We start from the raw sequence: 20,117 nt of genomic DNA, 5'->3' as shown, positions 1-20,117 counted from the left end.
TGTTTTTCACCCTCCACATTCCTTATTTGAAGGAGCCAATCTGAACATTGAGGGGCCTAGCTATCAAGCCGTCAACCTCAAATACGCTGGAATTCCGCAGCGTATTTGTGGCGAGGCTGATTCGCTTAAGTTATCAAAGGCTAGAGACCGGCAAAAGTAGAATTTTGTGACGTAAACTTCGATCCGCCGGACTCAGTCCGACACAGATCAATTCTTACGTCACTCCAGATGTTCCGCACACAAGTGCGGCACAATCTGACTACTTTTGCTAGTTATCAAAAAACTAGCAGGTACGCTCTGCACTTTTCCGGCCCAGCTTAACTGGTTTTCAAACCGCCACCCTGGAGGCGGCGGATCACACCAACACCCTAACATGTACCCCGAGTCTAAACACCCCTAATCTGCCCCCCCTACACTGCCACAACTAAATAAAGTTATTACCCCCTAAACCGCCGCTCCCGGAGCCCACCACAAGCTACTCTATACATATTAACCCCTAAACCGCCGCTCCCGGAGCCCACCGCAAGCTACTCTATACATATTAACCCCTAAACCGCTGCTCCCGGAGCCCACCGCCACTATGATATATGTATTAACCCCTAAACTGCCGCTCCCGGAGCCCACCGCAAGCTACTCTATACATATTAACTCCTAAACCGCCGCTCCTAGACCCCGCCGCAACTATAATAAATGAATTAACCCCTAAACCGCCGCTCTCGGAGCCCACTGCCACCTACATTATACCTAGTAACCCCTATCCTGCCCCCCCTATACCGCCGCCCTCTATAATAAAGATATTAACCCCTATCCTGACGATCCCGCACCTCGCTGCAACTAAATAAATAGTTTAACCCCTAAACCGCCGCTCCCGGACCCTGCCGCAACCTATATTAAATTTATTAACCCCTAATCTGCCCCCCCTACACCGTCGCCACCTATAATACATTTATTAACCCCTATCCTGCCCCCCACTACACCGCCGCCACTGTAATAAATTTATTAACCCCTAAACCTAAGTCTAACACTAACCCTAACACCCCCTAACTTAAATATTAATTAAATAAATCTAAATAATATTTCTATTATGAACTAAATTAATCCTATTTAAAACTAAATACTTACCTTTAAAATAAACCCTAATATAGCTACAATATAAATAATAATTATATTGTAGCTATCTTAGGATTTATTTTTATTTTACAGGCATCTTTCAATTTATTTTAACTAGGTACAATAGCTATTAAATAGTAGAGAGACATTTACCTGTAAAATAAAAACTAACCTAAGTTACAATTACACCTAACACTACACTATACTTTAATAAATTATTCCTATTTAAAACTAAATACTTACCTGTAAAATAAACCCTAAGATAGCTACAATGTAATTAATAATTACATTGTAGCTATTTTAGGAATTATATTTATTTTACAGGTAACTTTGTATTTATTTTAGCTAGTTAGAATAGTTATTAACTATTTAATAACTACCTAGCTAAAAGAAATACAAAATTACCTGTAAAATAAATTCTAACCTAAGTTACAATTAAACCTAACACTACACTATCATTACATTAATTAAATAAATTAACTACAAATAACTACAATTAAATACAATTACATAAACTAACTAAAGTGCAAAAAAAAAAGCTAAGTTACAAAAAATAAAAAAAATAGGTTACAAACATTTTAAAAATATTACAACAATTTTAAGCTACTTACACCTAATCTAAGCCCCCTAATAAAATAACAAACCCCCCCCTAAATAAAAAAATGTCAAAGAAGGATGTTCCGCGTCGGCGGGATGAAGATTGAAGATTGAAGACCCCACTTGGAAGATGACATCGCCCGGATAGAAGACTTCTTCAGCGCCTCTTGGAAGATGACATCGCCCAGATGGAAGACTTCTTCAGCGCCGATTGGAGGATAACTTCTGCCGCTCCGGGTCTCCTCTTCGGTTCCATCGCTGCTCGGCTGAGTGAAGACGACTCAAGGTAGGATGATCTTCAGGGGATTAGTGTTAGGTTATTTTAAGGGGGGTTTGGGTTAGATTAGGGGTATGGGGGTGGTGGGTTTTAATGTTGGGGGGGGTTGTATTTTTCTTTTACAGGCAAAAGAGCTGAATTATTTGGGGCATGCCCCACAAAAGGCCCTTTTAAGGGCTGGTAAGGTAAAAGAGCTTTGAACTTATTTAATTTAGAATAGGGTAGGGCATTTTTTTATTTTGGGAGGGTTTGTTATTTTATTAGGGGGCTTAGATTAGGTGTAAGTAGCTTAAAATTGTTGTAATACTTTTAAAATATTTGTAACTTATTTTTTTTATTTTTTGTAACTTAGCTTTTTTTATTTTTTGTACTTTAGTTAGTTTATTTAATTGTATTTAATTGTAGTTATTTGTAGTTAATTTATTTAATTAATTTAATGATAGTGTAGTGTTAGGTTTAATTGTAACTTAGGTTAGGATTTATTTTACAGGTAATTTTGTATTTCTTTTAGCTAGGTAGTTATTAAATAGTTAATAACTATTCTAACTAGCTAAAATAAATACAAAGTATTTAGTTTTAAATAGGATTAATTTAGTTCATAATAGAAATAATATTTAGATTTATTTAATTAATATTTAAGTTAGGGGGGTGTTAGGGTTAGTGTTAGACTTAGGTTTAGGGGTTAATAATTTTATTACAGTGGCGGCGGTGTAGTGGGGACAGGATAGGGGTTAATAAATTTATTATAGGTAGCGGTGGTGTAGGGGGTGCAGGATAGGGGTTAATAAATTTAATATAGGTTGCGGCGGGGTCAGGGAGCGGCGGTTTAGGGGTTAAACTATTTATTTAGTTGCGGCGAGGTGCGGGATCAGCAGAATAGGGGTTAATAACTTTATTATAGAGGGCGACGGTATAGGGGGGGCAGGATAGGGGTTACTAGGTATAATGTAGGTGGCAGCGGTGTCTGGGAGCGGCGGTTTAGGGGTTAATACATTTATAAGAGTTGCGGCGGGGTCTAGGAGCGGCGGTTTAGGGGTTAATACATTTATAAGAGTTGCGGCGGGGTCTAGGAGTGGCGGTTTAGGGGTTAGTAACTTTATTGAGTTGCGGGAGGCTCCGGGGGCGCTGGTATAGGGGGTAGAACAGTGTGTTAGTTAGTTAGTGTGGGTGCTTAGTGACAGGCTAGCAAGAAAGCTGTAAAAAAGCCGAAGAGCAGCGAGATCGGATGAGTGATAACTCTCACAGTCCGCTGCTCATCGCCCCGTACTTGGTGCACGGCTTTTTGACAGCTTTTTTGATAACTTAGGCGAATTTTTGCAGGTCCGCGGCAGCGATGTGAGACGAGCTTAGGCGGGCGTATTGGGCCGGCGAAGGCAGGTAAAATAGACACGTTGATAACTACCCCCTGAGTCTGCAGAAGCCAGGCCTTGCCACTGTTATTTGTGTTAACAAATCTGCATTTGTTGGCTTCTGCAGACATGATAACATAACAGATTACAAATAAAATATAGATATGTGGCAGGGTTAGGCTCTTTCAGTTTACAGGACTGGAAAATCCACAATTTCATAATAAAATGACAGGATGGGAGATAAATAAAGCGTATTGCAAAGTTGGTTTACTATTCATACTTAAAGGGACACTGAACTCAATTTTTTTCTTTCATGATTCAGATAGAGCATACAATTTTAAGCAACTTTCTAATTTACTTCTATTATCAATTTTTCTTAATTCTCTTGCTATGTTTGAAAAGGAAGGCATCTATGCTAAGGAGCTAGAAAATGTTTGGTTCAGGACCATGGACAGCACTTGTTTATTGGTGCTGTCCAATAAGCAAGGACAACCCAGGTTGTTCACCAAAAATGGGCCGGCATCTAAACTTCTTGCTTTTCAAATAAACATACAAAGAGAATGAAGAACATTTGATACTAGGAGTAAATTAGAAAGTTGTTTAAAATTGCAAACTCTGTCTGAATCTCAAAATAAAAAAATTGGGTTCAGTGTCCCTTTAAAGGGATGTGAAACCCAACATTTTCTTTTGTGATTGAGACAGAGCATATAATTTTTAAAAATACTCCATATTACTTCTATTATTACATTTGCTTTGTTCCCATAGTATTCTGTGTTGAAGAGATACCTAGGTAGGTTCCTGGAGAACTACATCGCAGGAAATAGTGCTGCCATCTAGTGCTCTTGCAAATGAATAACATTCTTGTAAAACTGCTGCTATCTAGTGCTCTTGCAAATGAATAACAGTCTTGTAAAACTGCTGCTATCTAGTGCTCTTGCAAATGAATAACATTCTTGTAAAACTGCTGCTATCTAGTGCTCTTGCAAATGAATAACATTCTTGTAAAACTGCTGCTATCTAGTGCTCTTGCAAATGAATAACAGTCTTGTAAAACTGCTGCTATCTAGTGCTCTTGCAAATGAATAACATTCTTGTAAAACTGCTGCTATCTAGTGCTCTTGCAAATGAATAACATTCTTGTAAAACTGCTGCTATCTAGTGCTCTTGCAAATGAATAACATTCTTGTAAAACTGCTGCTATCTAGTGCTCTTGCAAATGAATAACATTCTTGTAAAACTGCTGCCATCTAGTGCTCTTGCAAATGAATAACATTCTTGTAAAACTGCTGCTATCTAGTGCTCTTGCAAATGAATAACATTCTTGTAAAACTGCTGCCATCTAGTGCTCTTGCAAATGAATAACATTCTTGTAAAACTGCTGCCATCTAGTGCTCTTGCAAATGAATAACATTCTTGTAAAACTGCTGCTATCTAGTGCTCTTGCAAATGAATAACATTCTTGTAAAACTGCTGCTATCTAGTGCTCTTGCAAATGAATAGCATTCTTGTAAAACTGCTGCTATATACGGTAGTCCCTGCTTTTAAAAAAAAAAGACACAAAGAAAACCAAGAAAATTTGATAATAGAAGTAAATTAAAAAACTGTTTAAAATTGTATGCTCTGTCTGAATTATGGAAAAAATATGTGTTTATATTAAAGTCTGAAAGAGATTACTGTCTCTCTTTATATTTGCAGGTCAGGATATTTACTTTTTTTTTTTTTTTTTTTTTTTTTTTTTTTTTTAAAGTTTTTTTTATTGGATGAAAAATAAAACAATACACGTTAATGCATTTCAAATCACATTGGTTACAAGTCAACATGTCATGCTGTGTTTTACAATAGCTTAACATCCTATATTTAATTTATCTTAGGTACATTGTAATTCACTAAAAAAGAAAAGAAAAACAAAAACAGAACAAATATTGGTCATCTTGATTATGCAGGAGTTAAAGAGTCTCTTGCCCGTCTTGATGTAAGGATATACTTATTTATGCAGTGCCTGCATGGTCACCATAGGGACTACCCTCTCCCAATTACCGTGAATTTCTCCTAGATTATATACAGTACTCAATGTGTGTGCATTCGTGTTTCCCAATAGAACTTTACATTGTGAAACATTTCCATATCTTTTCTTATAAAATAGCCATATTCCTCCAATTGGATCGTACGATCCATTGACGCTTCCCATTCTCTGTATGAGGGGATTGTTTGTGACTTCCAGTTAGTGGCTATCAGGGATTTAGCAGTATTTAGAGCTAATTGTATTAGTTTCCTGCGTATTTTGCATTTACATTTTGGGAGTAGGTTAAGTAATGCTGTGGTGGGTTGGATCTGATACTCGTTGCTTTGGTTGCTGACAGATTTAATATAATCCCCTATTTTTAGCCAGAAAGGTTGTAGCTTAGTGCAGGACCACCAGATGTGTATCATGGTGCCCTTACTACTGCACCCCCTCCAGCACATATCAGAGGCTGTCGGGTAGATTGTCTTGATTCTCGCTGGGGTGAGGTACCACCTCGTCAGGATTTTGAAATTTAATTCTAGAGCCCTGGCAGAGGTCGAGGATTTTCTGGTGTTCTGCATTATGAGTTTCCAGTCCCTTTCATCTAGATCTCTCCCCAGCTCCCTATGCCATCTACTCACATAATTAGGAACTTCATTCAAATCACTGAGCGACAATGCCCTCTTAGCCCATGCCAAGGTATGACATAGGGGTTGATTACCCAGACACTGTAGCTCGAACAAAGTGGGCTGTCTAGTCAGCTTTTCTCTGTCTGGAGAAGTGGTCAGAAAGTGCTGGAGTTGAAAATATTTCAACCACTTCGTGAAAGCACCCCCCATTACCTCCCCAAGATCAGTTCTCTGCTTAAGTTTACCGCCGGTTAAAAATTTGTGTATGGGTGTTGTGTAGCCTATTTCCCAGTCAAGTTGCATATTAAGTTTTTGTTCTAAACCCCCGTGTAATTCAGCGTTAGGTGAAACTGGAGACATCGGGGATCTAAGGGACGATATCCCGCTATTGCCGGCTATAGTGTTGTCCCAGATGTCGAATACATGTTGATATAGTGGATATGCTTTAATCCACGGTGGGCGACTCTTTCTTTCTACCCAGCACAACACCCCTGGGGAGGGAGATTTCAAAATATGAGAATCTAACGCCACCCATGCCTTGTTTTCGGCATTTCGATGCCAATCTAATATTTTTTGTAGACATTTCGCTTTATAATATGATTCAACATTGGGGAGTCCTAACCCTCCATTTTGGGTAGGTCTATACATTGTGGACTTAATGATTCTTGGTTTAATTTTGCCCCATATATATTTATTTAGCATTTTTTGGAGCTTATCGCGAAATGAGGTAGTTAGCGCAATTGGTACTGTTTGAAGCATATAGAGAATTTTGGGCAATGCAGTCATCTTCACTGCCTGTATGCGTCCCCACCATGAGATTGACTTATCGCTCCACCTATTTAATTCTTTAGCTAGCTCATTATATAAATTTTGGTAGTTTTTCTCAAACAGGATACTGGGTCTAGGTGACAAGTAAATCCCCAGATATTTGATAGCCTTTTTTTGAGGGGTGAATGGACATCTCTTTAATAATTCAGAGTATTCTTTATTTGACATATTAATGTTCAAAATTTCTGACTTTTGATCATTTAGTAGGAAATTGGAAAAAGTTCCGAACTCCCTAAACTCCCTAAGCACCTCTGGGATCGACTCAAATGGGTTAGACAGTGTGAGCAACACATCGTCGGCATAGAGGGACAGTTTATAATCATTTTGCCCTATTTTTATACCTGAAATTTGCGCGTTTTGTCTAATTTTATGGGCCAAGACCTCCATACTCAACACAAATAAAAGAGGGGATAAAGGGCATCCCTGTCGGCTTCCATTCTGGATGAAAAACTTATCTGAGAGTATATTATTTGTTTTTACTTTAGCTGAGGGATTGTGATATAAACTAAAGATTCTTTTTATAATAGTTTCCCCAAATCCCAATTTCTTTAATATCGCTTGTAGAAATCTCCAATTTAAGCGATCGAACGCTTTTTCTGCGTCAGCAGAGACAATCACCATTTTTAGTTTATTAATTTTAGCATAGTCAATTAGTTGTAGTGTTCTGATGGTGTTGTCTCTCGCTTCTCTCCCTGGGACAAAACCTGCTTGGTCCAGGTGGACAATCTGGGGTAATATTTTATTAATGCGCCCTGCTAAAATCTTTGCGTAGAGTTTTAGGTCCGTGTTGAGTAGCGATATGGGTCTATAACTGCTTGGTTGATTGGCTGGCTTATTTGGTTTAGGAAGCACGGAAATATATGCTTCCAAACACTCTGCTGGGAAACTACCTAATTCGTCTATATGTTGGAATGCTTTTAATAGGTGTGGGGCTAATAGTAATTTGTACATTTTATAGTAATCATTTGAAAATCCATCTGGGCCTGGGCTTTTATTATTGGGCAGTGTCTCAATAGCATCTAAGATCTCTTTCAATGTGAATGGAGAGTCTAGGATATCTGCTTCTTGGGTGGAAATTTTAGGTGTATCTACCGAATCTAGGTACTGATTAAGGGTGTCTAAGTTTCTTATTTCATCCTGATTTGCAATGTTGTATAATTTAGCATAATAGTCACCAAACACATTCGCTATTTTTTTCGGCTCTGTCTCAGTCTGTCCCCTATCATTGTCAATTTCAAAAATGTGAGCCTGATACATCTTTTTTGCTAAGGTTTTTGCCAACCACGTACCTGCTTTATTGCTATTATGGAAGTACATTTTTTTAAGGTAGAATGCTTTATTATTTGCGGCCTTTTGCAAGTGTGTTCGGAAGGCAACTCTGGCCCCACATACCAGCCGCGTGAGGTCCTCGCTTGTGGGGTTAAGTTTATGTCGCTGCTCTGCTGACTTTAAATTAGAGAATAATTTTTGATACTCTTTTTCATTTTGTTTACGGAGAGTTGCTCTTTGTTTAATTAATTCTCCCCTAATAGTCGCTTTGTGTGCAAGCCAGTTATTAACCTTATTTGTGTCCCCTGAGGTGTTGTGCTGAAAAAATTCTTTTATGTGTTCGCCTATATGATTCTTAATAAGTGGGTTGTGTAGTAAAGTGGGGTCTAGTCGCCACATAGATTGGCGTTGGGGCATTGAGGGCCAACTAAGTTCTAAGGTGATAGAAGCGTGGTCCGACCATGATATCGGCAGAATCTCTGCTTCAGTGGCCAAAGCTATATTATTATGGTCTAGCAGCCAATAATCTATTCTAGAATAAGAATGACCCGGGTGCGAATAGAAGGTATAGCTTCGGGTTTTGGGGTGATTTAACCTCCAAACATCCATTAGCAAGAGAGTATCCAATCTTTGGGTGATACATGTTCTGTTTTTCTGGGTTATTTGACTTTTCCCCGTGGAGCAGTCAATGAGAGGGTTCAGTGTGATATTTAAATCTCCGCCCATCAGCACTACCCCTCTCTGAACCTCTCCCAGTTTGGTTAGAGCCTTGTTATAAAAAGCTTGTTGGTTTGTATTGGGCGCATATATGTTCATCAAAGTTAGCTGAGTGTTATATAGTGTACCCACCAATATCAAGAACCTGCCTTCTTCATCTGAGTATTGATCTAAAATTTGGAAAGGGACGTCCTTACTAATTAAGATGCCTACCCCATTCTTTTTTCTGACATTAGAGTGAAGAATTTGTTGGGTGTAATATTTGGAATATAGAGTTGGTTCTTTATGCTTGGGAAAATGGGTTTCTTGTAGAAACACTATCGATCCCTGTGATTTTTTAAACCATGCCATGGCAATTGACCTTTTGGTAGGGGAGTTCAGACCCTTACAGTTTTGTGATATTAGCTTTATATCATAAGACATTGACTATGAGTTTAGTTTGCATTTGCACTTTCTTAATCGTCATCTCTAACGGGCGGACCATACAATAGTACCTCTTATATAGTAGTGACCAACAATACATAAAAATCAAACATAACCTGATAACCAGGTAAAACAATATCAACATTTTAACCATAAATCTAGTTAACCATATCATTTTCTCTATTGAGAAATAAAGACAAGAGAGAAAAGAGAAAAAAGAAAAAATATGGTAGGGGAATCCACAGACCTTTTTAGGTCTAGACACAGTTAGGGGAACAAAGTTGTAAAATTACACTTGCTTTTTATATTTAAGTTTTTTTTTTTGTTTTTTTTTTTTATATTTATTATTTTCCACATATACATATATATATTTTTTTTTTTTTTTTTTTAATTATTTTTTTTTTTATTATTTTTTAAATTTATTATTTATTAGTATACTAAATACTCATGCTGGGCAAATAATCAGTGATCTCAAGTGACTCTGTTAATTTATTATGAATGCAAAGTCTTTCAGTAACAGTAACAATGGAATTTGGGTTCAATAGCAGAACATGAGTCCACTGCAAAGTCAGTTATATTTAGGCTCAATGCCTATTCCTGTAGAGCTCTGAACAGTGTAGCATAAGGAACAATAAACTGTATTACCTGAGCAGATGAGAGTTCTCCTCTTCAAGGCAGTGGGGAACCAAAGACTTATTTCCAAGCCCTTGGTTTCTTCTTAAGATCCGTATTCTACTTACGGGGTGAGAAATCATCTATCCTCAGAGTCTTGTGCTGCTGATGAGCCACCTACAGCAGGGGCTCTTGAGCGCTTTCGCTGGACTGTTTGCCAGCGTGGTCTTTGCTGTAGTGGGTTGGTTTCTTCTGGAGCTTTTGCTTCATGTAGTGACGGCAAGGAGGGGTGCGGTATTCCAAGTTGGGTACAAAAGGTTTCCAGGTCATCTAAAGATTTGTAGACATGCATGCGGTTGTTTTTCAGCACTTTGATACTGAAGGGAAACCCCCATCTATAAGGGATTCCGTTGTCTTGAAGGTGTTGTGTCAAAAATCTTGTTTCTTTTCTGTTTTGTAGAGTGAGTGGGCTAAGATCAGAGTAAATTTGTAGCTGGTGCTCCTGGAAAGATATAGATTGCTGCTGTCTCGATGCTTTCATTATCCTCTCTTTGTCCAGATATTTATGGAACTTTATGATTACATCCCTTGGGGGATCCTTCTCTTTGGGTTGAGGGCGTAATGCCCTGTGGGCTCTGTCAAGTGGTATTTCATTATATTCAGGATCTCTTAATATGGACTTGAACAAATCCTGGAGGGATGTGTGCAGAATCTCAGGGGTAATTCTTTCTGGTAGACCTCTAATCCTTATATTCTGCCTCCTCCCTCTATTGTCCAGGTCCTCCAATTTTTCCTGAAGAAAGGATATTTGGGATTCTTGAGCCAATAGTTTTCTATTTATTAGATCCATATCTGATGTCTGTGTTTCCGACTGTTCCTCTAAGTACTCCACTCTATTTCCCAGCTCATTAACCTCTTTCCTCACCTCCGCCAGCCCATCTTTGATCATGCGGCCTACTTGCTGTATGAATGAGGTGAAATCACCTTTTGTAGGGAGATCCTTTAAATCAGCTCTTGTGAGAGGGGTATCCGCTGTTATATCCTGTTGGATTTCTGCCTCTTCTGGAGTCTGAGATGAGTCCTCATCCTCCATTGTCAACGCCTGTGACGTTTTAAAGAACATGCTCATCTTATTGGGGTTATGTTTCATATTTTTGTCACCTTTAACTGATCTCCTTGAAGCCATATTTGAAACCTCAGCAGGTATCTATCAATACAATCCTCCCTCTCAGTGCAGAGGATCTCTGTCACTAAAATGTAGCTTATATTTGTGGATGCGGTGTGAACCAGATTATCTTCTATTTACCCCTACTTTCCTTTTTTTCTTTGTTTCTCCTTCTTTCCTCCTCCTCTACTCACTTTTTCTTTTCTTCCCCTTTTAGGTTTATAATTATTTATTTGTTTCTTAGCTTGATGATAGATATGTAATAGGGGTATGTAACTATAAGCCCTCTTATCTCTCACAGGGGTATATTTTAATCTTTCAAATACTGCCACTGGCTAATTAGGTGGAAGAGAGAGAAAACAGCATTCACCTTCTCTTAAACCTCTCTGATACTGAGCCAATGAGCTAGACTCTGTCTGGGAAAACCTTTGTCTGAGTATTTGCTGCGGGAAGATAAGTCTTAGTCACTGATGCTTAATTTATCCAGTCCCAAGCCTCGAGGTCATAGAATATGGGCCTGCCACTATGCCTGATGTATTGGCTCTAAAGCAGCTCCTATTAGCTATAGTGCAAACGGCGCTATTTATGGCTTCCCATCTGATGTAAATGTCAGTCAGCTCTGTGAGATCCGAATTATATGCTGGGACAGTATAATTAAAGCTGATCGCCTCTGTGCTTGTGTTGTTTAAATATGGCGCTCACCTCTGACCTGCGTTGGCGTTGTGACGGCCGCCTCCTTCACTCCTTCTCTGCACTCGGTCCGTCGCTATGCCGGTTCACTCGATCAGCGATCGGGTAGTTACTTTTCCTTAGGAGTGATGCTGGTTCTGAGTTGCGGCGAACCGTCCTGTCAGTGTGGCAAGTTTAACTTCTTTCAAATGATTACCACTGTGCTTTGTATGGCGGTTTTGGCGCTTCGTTAGAAGCAGAACTATTATGATACTCACACTTTCTTTCTGTGACTTTCTTTGTGCTTTAGAGTTTAAGGAGTTTTCAAAGCCTGTTTATATAATTAAAGCATGAGTATTTAGAGTGTTATGCCCCAACTGTGACTTAGGATTTGCAGAGCTTAAAAACTATGCGGCCATTTCAGTCCATGGTCGGCTCCGCCCCCCCCAGGATATTTACTTTTATACAAAGCATTTCCTATATCTTAGCATAAGATATGTTAATGGAGAAATTCGACACACATTTCAACCTATTTAGAGCCAGATTACGAGTGGTGCACTAACAGTTACTCCCGAGCGAAAAGGGTTGTATTGCATCTGTTTGTGCATGTCGGATGTAGCGCCTGTTTTACAAGTTGGAAAGTAAATGTGATCTGTTGAGCGCAATTGAAGTTAACGCTCGTCGTGGGTAACCCGTCCTCAGAGTTCTGGTTAACTGATTCGCAAAACAAAAAAGTGTATTTATGTATTTACAGACATATATACACATATAAACACATAAATACATATGTACACACACACATTTATATATATATATATATAAGTACATTGGAGCCCTTTGCAGTTAAATAGATGAAAACATGTAAAATCATATTTATGCAATATTCATTTTTAATAAAGTGTTATACTGTGTTTTTACTATAAATAGTTCACATTCCAATATTCTGCACATGGCAGAACATGTTCTATATATTTATAAATATATATTCCTATATATAGTTCTGTTATATACTGTGTATAAACATTATATATATATATATATATATATATATATATATATATATATATATATATATATATATATATATTGTATTGTACCAAAATACCATCAGATATATGTAGAAATGTGTATTTAAGAATAAATACAATTATACTTAATAGAGGTGTTTTTTTTTATTAAAAAAACCTCCAGTGAAACTACAAACTTAAAAGAAACGGCCTGAAAAACAACAGAGCATAGTGTGGTAAAAAGACAGCTATAGTCTTTTATAGTTTGTGCAAATTTTTGTTTTAATTTTGAAGGAGAAAAAGTAAACTCATTCTTTGGCTATTACACACAAACCACACATTTTTTTAATGAACCAGCTGGTGTGTCAAACTGTTTCTGTATATGATAACTTTGCCTAGCCAGGCCACTTCCATAGTATTTATACAGATATTCTTCAGACGTTCTGCCTGAGCACTTTTTATTGTGGGGTCACTGATCACAGATCTTGCCACATCACCACTATGGGCTAGATTTATCAAACTGAGGCGGACAGGGGCACATATACGTGCCCCTGTCTGCCGCAGCTCGCCTCTGGCGGGGCAAATTTTCCAGGAGGAATTTACCATTGCACACAAGCGCTATTTTACGCTCGCATGCAATCCTGCCCATGCACAGCCAATCATGCACGGGTATTAGCTGTCAATCTCCCCGGTCGGACTAGAGCGCGGAGATTGATTGGTGGTGAAAGGTTAGGAAAGCAGCAGTCTGGTGACCGCTACTTGTTAAATACGGCGAGCAGGTTCTCTTGTGATAAATCGACCCCTATGATAGAATCCTAAAACATCACCGTCTTGACAGAAAGTTTACAATAAAGTTGAACAGTAGTGTAGCTATACTTTGAAAAATCCTTTTTTTCAGATACTTGTTACTTTGGATTGGATCGTAGGAACAAATTTCCTTGAAATTTGGCAATTTTGTGGGCACCCTCATTAACTGGAAATGCTGCAAATTTGAAGTAAATTGAAAAAAAAATCATTATGTCTAGCATGTATTACTGTTTAATATCCCTTTAAATACATAATTTTAAAGGACAAGTAAATACAGTAGATTTACATAATCAACAAATGTATGATAACAAGACACATGGAGGCCCATTTATTAAGCTCCGAATGGAGCTTGAGGGCCCGTGTTTCTGGCGAGCCTGCGCCGCTGCTCCATAACCCTGTCCGCCTGCTCAGAGCAGGCGGACAGAGATTGCCACAATTCAACCCGATCGAGTACGATCGGGTTGATTGACACCCCCCTGCTGGTGGCGGCGATTCTGCAGGGGGCCGCGTTGCACCAACAGCTCACAAGAGCTGCTGGTGCAATGTTGAATACGGAGAGTGTATTACTCTCCGCATTCAGCGAGGTCTGTCGGACCTGATCCGCACTGTCGGATCAGGTCCGACAGACCTTTGTTAAATAGGCCTCTTAGTCTTAACTTCAAATAAGTAGCAGATTTTTTTCTGACCAAATTTATTTCTATTTTCACTCCGCCTAAATCATATGACAGCCATCAGCCAATCATAAATGTATATACGTATATTCTGTTAATTCTTGAACATGTTCAGTAGGAGCTGGTGACACAAAAAGTATAAATATAAAAATACTGTGCACATTTTGTTAATGGAAGTAAATTAGATAGTTGTTTAAAATTGCATGCTCTATCGGAATCATGAAAGTTTTATTTTGATTTGAGTGTCCCTTTAAATTTCAAGCATGCTCAGAAGAAGCAAACAGCTAAAAAATAAATCAAAACTAGTTCAGTAGCAATTTGACAGCAGAGGTTTGTGGGAATTGTAGTCAAACATATATCTCTGTATAGAGCTGGAAATTCCAAAATTAAACTACCCCATAAAAAATGTTGGTGGGGGAGTTTTAATTTCAGATGCCCATGCATGTTTTACGTTTGATTGAGAATTTAAACTCTGGCATAATCATTAATCTTGCCAGACTGGATCATTCTAGTATTCTGAACAACATTTACCAGCAAAGTCACTGCCACCTTACACTGCTGCCAGATTTCATATCCAGTTTTCTGATGTGCTATTCCAACTCTTTTGTTCTGTTTTTGCTTTCTTTCCTCATCTTTTTTTGTATGTCTTTCAGAGCTGTCCAAACAGAACCAGAGATATACTGAAGAACATAGAGTTTAAGAATATCTTCTTAGAGACAATTCCAGTATTGCAGTGGAAAAAACATGCAACACAGTCAGAGTATCGGAGGCTCCAAAGATATTTGGGATCTATGGGCTGGATGGGGGTCACATGGCACAGTGAGTTATTGATTCCCTTTCATTCTTAGTATTTTTAAGTATATGTGTTTACATGATTTTCAAACTTCTCTATTGTACGAAAAAAACATTAGTAAATATATGCTTAGGAGATTTTACTTATCCTTAAATGGACACTGAACCCAATTTTTTTCTATCATAATTCAGATAGAGCATGCAATTTTAAGCAAATTTTTAATTTACTCCTATTATCAAATTTTCTTCATTCTCTTGCTATCTTTATTTGAAAAGCAAGAATGTAAGTTTAGAAGCCGGCCCATTTTTGGTTCACAACCTGGGTTGTCCTTAATGATTGGACAGCACCAATAAACAAGTCCTGTCCAGTGTACTGAACTAAAAATTGGCTGGCTCCATAGCTTAGATGCCTTCTTTTTCAAATAAAGATAGCAAGAGAACGACGACAAATTGATAATAAGAGTAAATTTTAAAGTTGCTTAAAATTGCATGCATGCTCTATCTGAATCATGAAAAAAAAATTGGGTTTAGTGTCCCTTTAAAGGGACAGTAAATGTAAAACAAAAATGTAAACAGCATCTTACCCACTGTGTTTAGAAAAGAATCTTAGTTAGGGATGGGAAAATGTTTTGCAACATTCGAAAAATGAAACAAATTTTAACATATTCATTCGTTCATTTTGAATTTTGAATGTTTGTACAACATTCTAACATTCTTTTAAAGGGACATAATACTCATATGCTAAATCACTTGAAACTGATTCAGTATAACTGTAAAAAGCTAACAGGAAAATATCAACTTAGCATCTCTATGTAAAAAAAGAAGGTATTTTACCTCACAATCTCCTCAGCTCAGCAGAGTAGGTAAAAAAAAATAATGAAGAAATGAACAGCAGCCAATCAGAATCAGCAGTGCTGAGGTCATGAACTCTTTTACTGTGATCTCATGAGATTTCACTTAACTCTCATGAGATTTCATAGTAAACTTCCTTAAACTGAATAGGGAAATAAGATGAGTGTGCACGAAAGCTCACTCCCTTAGCTGTTCCGGGACAGACATTCTGATTTGCGGCTTAAAGTCCTTTGCAATGGGGTTTGAATACCTAGGGCATTTTGAGGTAAAATATCTTTCTTTTTTACATAGAGATGTTCAGGTGATATTTTCTAGTCCGCTTTTTACAGCTATGCTGCATCACTTTCAAGTATTTCAACATTCGGGTATCATGGCCCTTTAATGTAATAGTATTTCTAATGCTTTCTTTAAATGTAATATTTGATTAAAATTTTTCAAATAATTTGATTCGAATTATGCAATATTCAAATTTTTAAAATTCAAATCTATATATTTGTTACAGTATTTCTAATGTTCTCTTTAAATGTAATATTTGAATTATGCAATATTCGAAATAGAAACATTCTAATTTATAGATTTGTATCTATTTACTAAATTCGCTGCCAAATGATATTGAACTTCTGACTAGTATTTGTTAAATCGAATGGCACATTCGAAATTTCGAATGTGGATATTCGATCTAAGTATGAAAAATCGAAAATAAAAGTAACATTTAAAAACTAGAAATAACATTTGATTACCAAATTTTAATGCATATTCATTCTGATCAACATTCAATTGTCCAAAACCAATGTCCACAGCACTATTCATTCTACCAAACGAATTACAATTTTACAGTGGAGGCTCCTCTATAGAAGCACAGGCGAACGTGAGCCTTCTGAGAGAACCCCCTGAGAGAAAAAAAACAAAAAACTTTTTGGCTGAATAAATAGAATGTTTCCAATAGCCCCCTATTGGAAAAATTATCGCCTAGATTTAGATTTCTGCGTTAGCCGTCAAAACCAGCGTTAAGGGGTCCTAACGCTGGTTTTTACCGCCGCTGGAATTTAGAGTCAGTCAGTCACTTTCCAGCCGTGACTTTTCCATACCGCAGATCCCCTTACGCCAATTGCGTATCCTATCTTTTCAATGGGATCTTTCTAACGCTGGTATTTAGAGTCTTGGCTGAAGTGAGCGTTAGAACTCTAACGACAAGACTCCAGCCGCAGAAAAAAGTCAGGAGTTAAGAGCTTTATGGGCTAACGCCGGTTTATAAAGCTCTTAACTACTGTGCTCTAAAGTACACTAACACCCATAAACTACCTATGCACCCCTAAACCGAGGTCCCCCCACATCGCCGCCACTATAATTAAATTTTTTAACCCCTAATCTGCCGACCGCACACCGCCACAACCTACATTATCCCTATGTACCCCTAATCTGCTGCCCCTAACATCGCCGACACCTACATAATATTTATTAACCCCTAATCTGCCCCCCCCCCCCAACGTCGCCGCTACCTACCTACACTTATTAACCCCTAATCTGCCGACCGGACCTCGCCGCCACTATAATAAATGTATTAACCCCTAAACCGCCTCACTCCCGCCTCAAAAACCCTATAATAAATAGTATTAACCCTAATCTGCCCTCCCTAACATCGCCGACACCTAACTTCAAGTATTAACCCCTAATCTGCCAACCGGACCTCACCGCTACTATAATAAATGTATTAACCCCTAAAGGTAAGTCTAACCCTAACCCTAACACCCCCCTAAGTTAAATATAATTTAAATCTAACGAAATAAAATAAATCTTATTAAATAAATTAATCCTATTTAAAGCTAAATACTTACCTGTAAAATAAACCCTAATGTAGCTACAATATAACGAATAATTATATTGTAGCTATTTTAGGATTTATATTTATTTTACAGGCAACTTTGTATTTATTTTAACTAGGTACAATAGCTATTAAATAGTTATTTACTATTTAATATCTACCTAGTTAAAAGAATTACAAAATTACCTGTAAAATAAATCCTAACCTAAGTTACAATTAAACCTAACACTATACAATCAATAAATTAATTAACTAAACTACCTACAATTATCTACAATTAAATCAACTAAACTAAATTACAAAAAAACAACAACACTAAATTACAAAAAATAAAAAAAGATTACAAGAATTTTAAACTAATTACACCTACTCTAAGCCCCCTAAAAAAATAACAAAGCCCCCCAAAATAAAAAAATGCCCTACCCTATTCTAAAATAAAAATTTAACAGCTCTTTTACCTTACCAGCCCTTAAAAGGGCCTTTTATTAGGTTGTGGCTTCAAAACACAAAATCAGAGCTTTAATATTCACAAATAAACCTTAAAAAGCTAATTTTCATACATTTTTTACTCTGCAGTTGGTAAAAAAAGCAATTGTAAACACATTAAGGGAAAAACTATTTTACAGTATACTGTCCCTTTAAGAGCTTTTTGGGCTAACGCCGGTTCATAAAGCTCTTAACTACTGTGCTCTAAAGTACACTAACACCCATAAACTACCTATGCACCCCTAAACCGAGGTCCCCCCACATCGCCGCCACTATAATTAAATTTTTTAACCCCTAATCTGCCGACCGCACACCGCCGCAACCTACATTATCCCTATGTACCCCTAATCTGCTGCCCCTAACATCGCCGACACCTACATAATATTTATTAACCCCTAATCTGCCCCCCCCAACGTCGCCGCTACCTACCTACACTTATTAACCCCTAATCTGCCGACCGGACCTCGCCGCCACTATAATAAATGTATTAACCCCTAAACCGCCTCACTCCCGCCTCAAAAACCCTATAATAAATAGTATTAACCCCTAATCTGCCCTCCCTAACATCGCCGACACCTAACTTCAAGTATTAACCCCTAATCTGCCAACCGGACCTCACCGCTACTATAATAAATGTATTAACCCCTAAAGGTAAGTCTAACCCTAACCCTAACACCCCCCTAAGTTAAATATAATTTAAATCTAACGAAATAAAATAAATCTTATTAAATAAATTAATCCATTTAAAGCTAAATACTTACCTGTAAAATAAACCCTAATGTAGCTACAATATAACGAATAATTATATTGTAGCTATTTTAGGATTTATATTTATTTTACAGGCAACTTTGTATTTATTTTAACTAGGTACAATAGCTATTAAATAGTTATTTACTATTTAATATCTACCTAGTTAAAAGAATTACAAAATTACCTGTAAAATAAATCCTAACCTAAGTTACAATTAAACCTAACACTATACAATCAATAAATTAATTAACTAAACTACCTACAATTATCTACAATTAAATCAACTAAACTAAATTACAAAAAAAAAAACAACACTAAATTACAAAAAATAAAAAAAGATTACAAGAATTTTAAACTAATTACACCTACTCTAAGCCCCCTAAAAAAATAACAAAGCCCCCCAAAATAAAAAAATGCCCTACCCTATTCTAAAATAAAAATTTAACAGCTCTTTTACCTTACCAGCCCTTAAAAGGGCCTTTTATTAGGTTGTGGCTTCAAAACACAAAATCAGAGCTTTAATATTCACAAATAAACCTTAAAAAGCTAATTTTCATACATTTTTTACTCTGCAGTTGGTAAAAAAAGCAATTGTAAACACATTAAGGGAAAAACTATTTTACAGTATACTGTCCCTTTAAGAGCTTTTTGGGCTAACGCCGGTTCATAAAGCTCTTAACTACTGTGCTCTAAAGTACACTAACACCCATAAACTACCTATGCACCCCTAAACTGAGGTCCCCCCACATCGCCGCCACTCTATTAAATTTTTTTAACCCCTAATCTGCCGACCGCACACCGCCGCCACCTACGTTATACTTATGTACCCCTAATCTGCTGCCCCTAACACCGCCGACCCCTATATTATATTTATTAACCCCTAATCTGCCCCCCACAACGTCGCTGCCAGCTACCTACAATAATTAACCCCTAATCTGCCGACCGGACCTCACCGCTACTATAATAAAGTTATTAACCCCTAATCCGCCTCACTCCCACCTCAATAACCCTATAAGAAATAGTATTAACCCCTAATCTGCCCTCCCTAACATCGCCGACACCTAACTTCAATTATTAACCCCTAATCTGCCGACCGGACCTCACCGCTACTCTAATAAATGTATTAACCCCTAAAGCTAAGTTTAACCCTAACACTAACACCCCCCTAAGTTAAATATAATTTAAATCTAACGAAATAAATTAACTCTTATTAAATAAATTATTCCTATTTAAAGCTAAATACTTACCTGTAAAATAAACCCTAATATAGCTACAATATAACG

The 20,117-nt window shown here is 37.4% G+C and overlaps 1 protein-coding gene across 1 annotated transcript in view; it reads left to right on the top strand.

Annotated features, from left to right (window-relative positions):
- Positions 1 to 20,117, top strand: part of LOC128653420 (alpha-N-acetylgalactosaminide alpha-2,6-sialyltransferase 2-like) — a 173,511-nt gene that overhangs the window by 106,154 nt on the left and 47,240 nt on the right. The window contains exon 3 of the mRNA XM_053706692.1: positions 14,786 to 14,951. Coding sequence (XP_053562667.1) covers positions 14,786 to 14,951 — 166 coding nt within the window. The remainder of the gene's footprint in view (positions 1 to 14,785; positions 14,952 to 20,117) is intronic.

This window comes from Bombina bombina, chromosome 1, assembly GCF_027579735.1.
Source record: "Bombina bombina isolate aBomBom1 chromosome 1, aBomBom1.pri, whole genome shotgun sequence".
NCBI classification, from domain to species: domain Eukaryota; kingdom Metazoa; phylum Chordata; class Amphibia; order Anura; family Bombinatoridae; genus Bombina; species Bombina bombina.
This window is presented reverse-complemented; position numbering and strand designations above follow the sequence as displayed.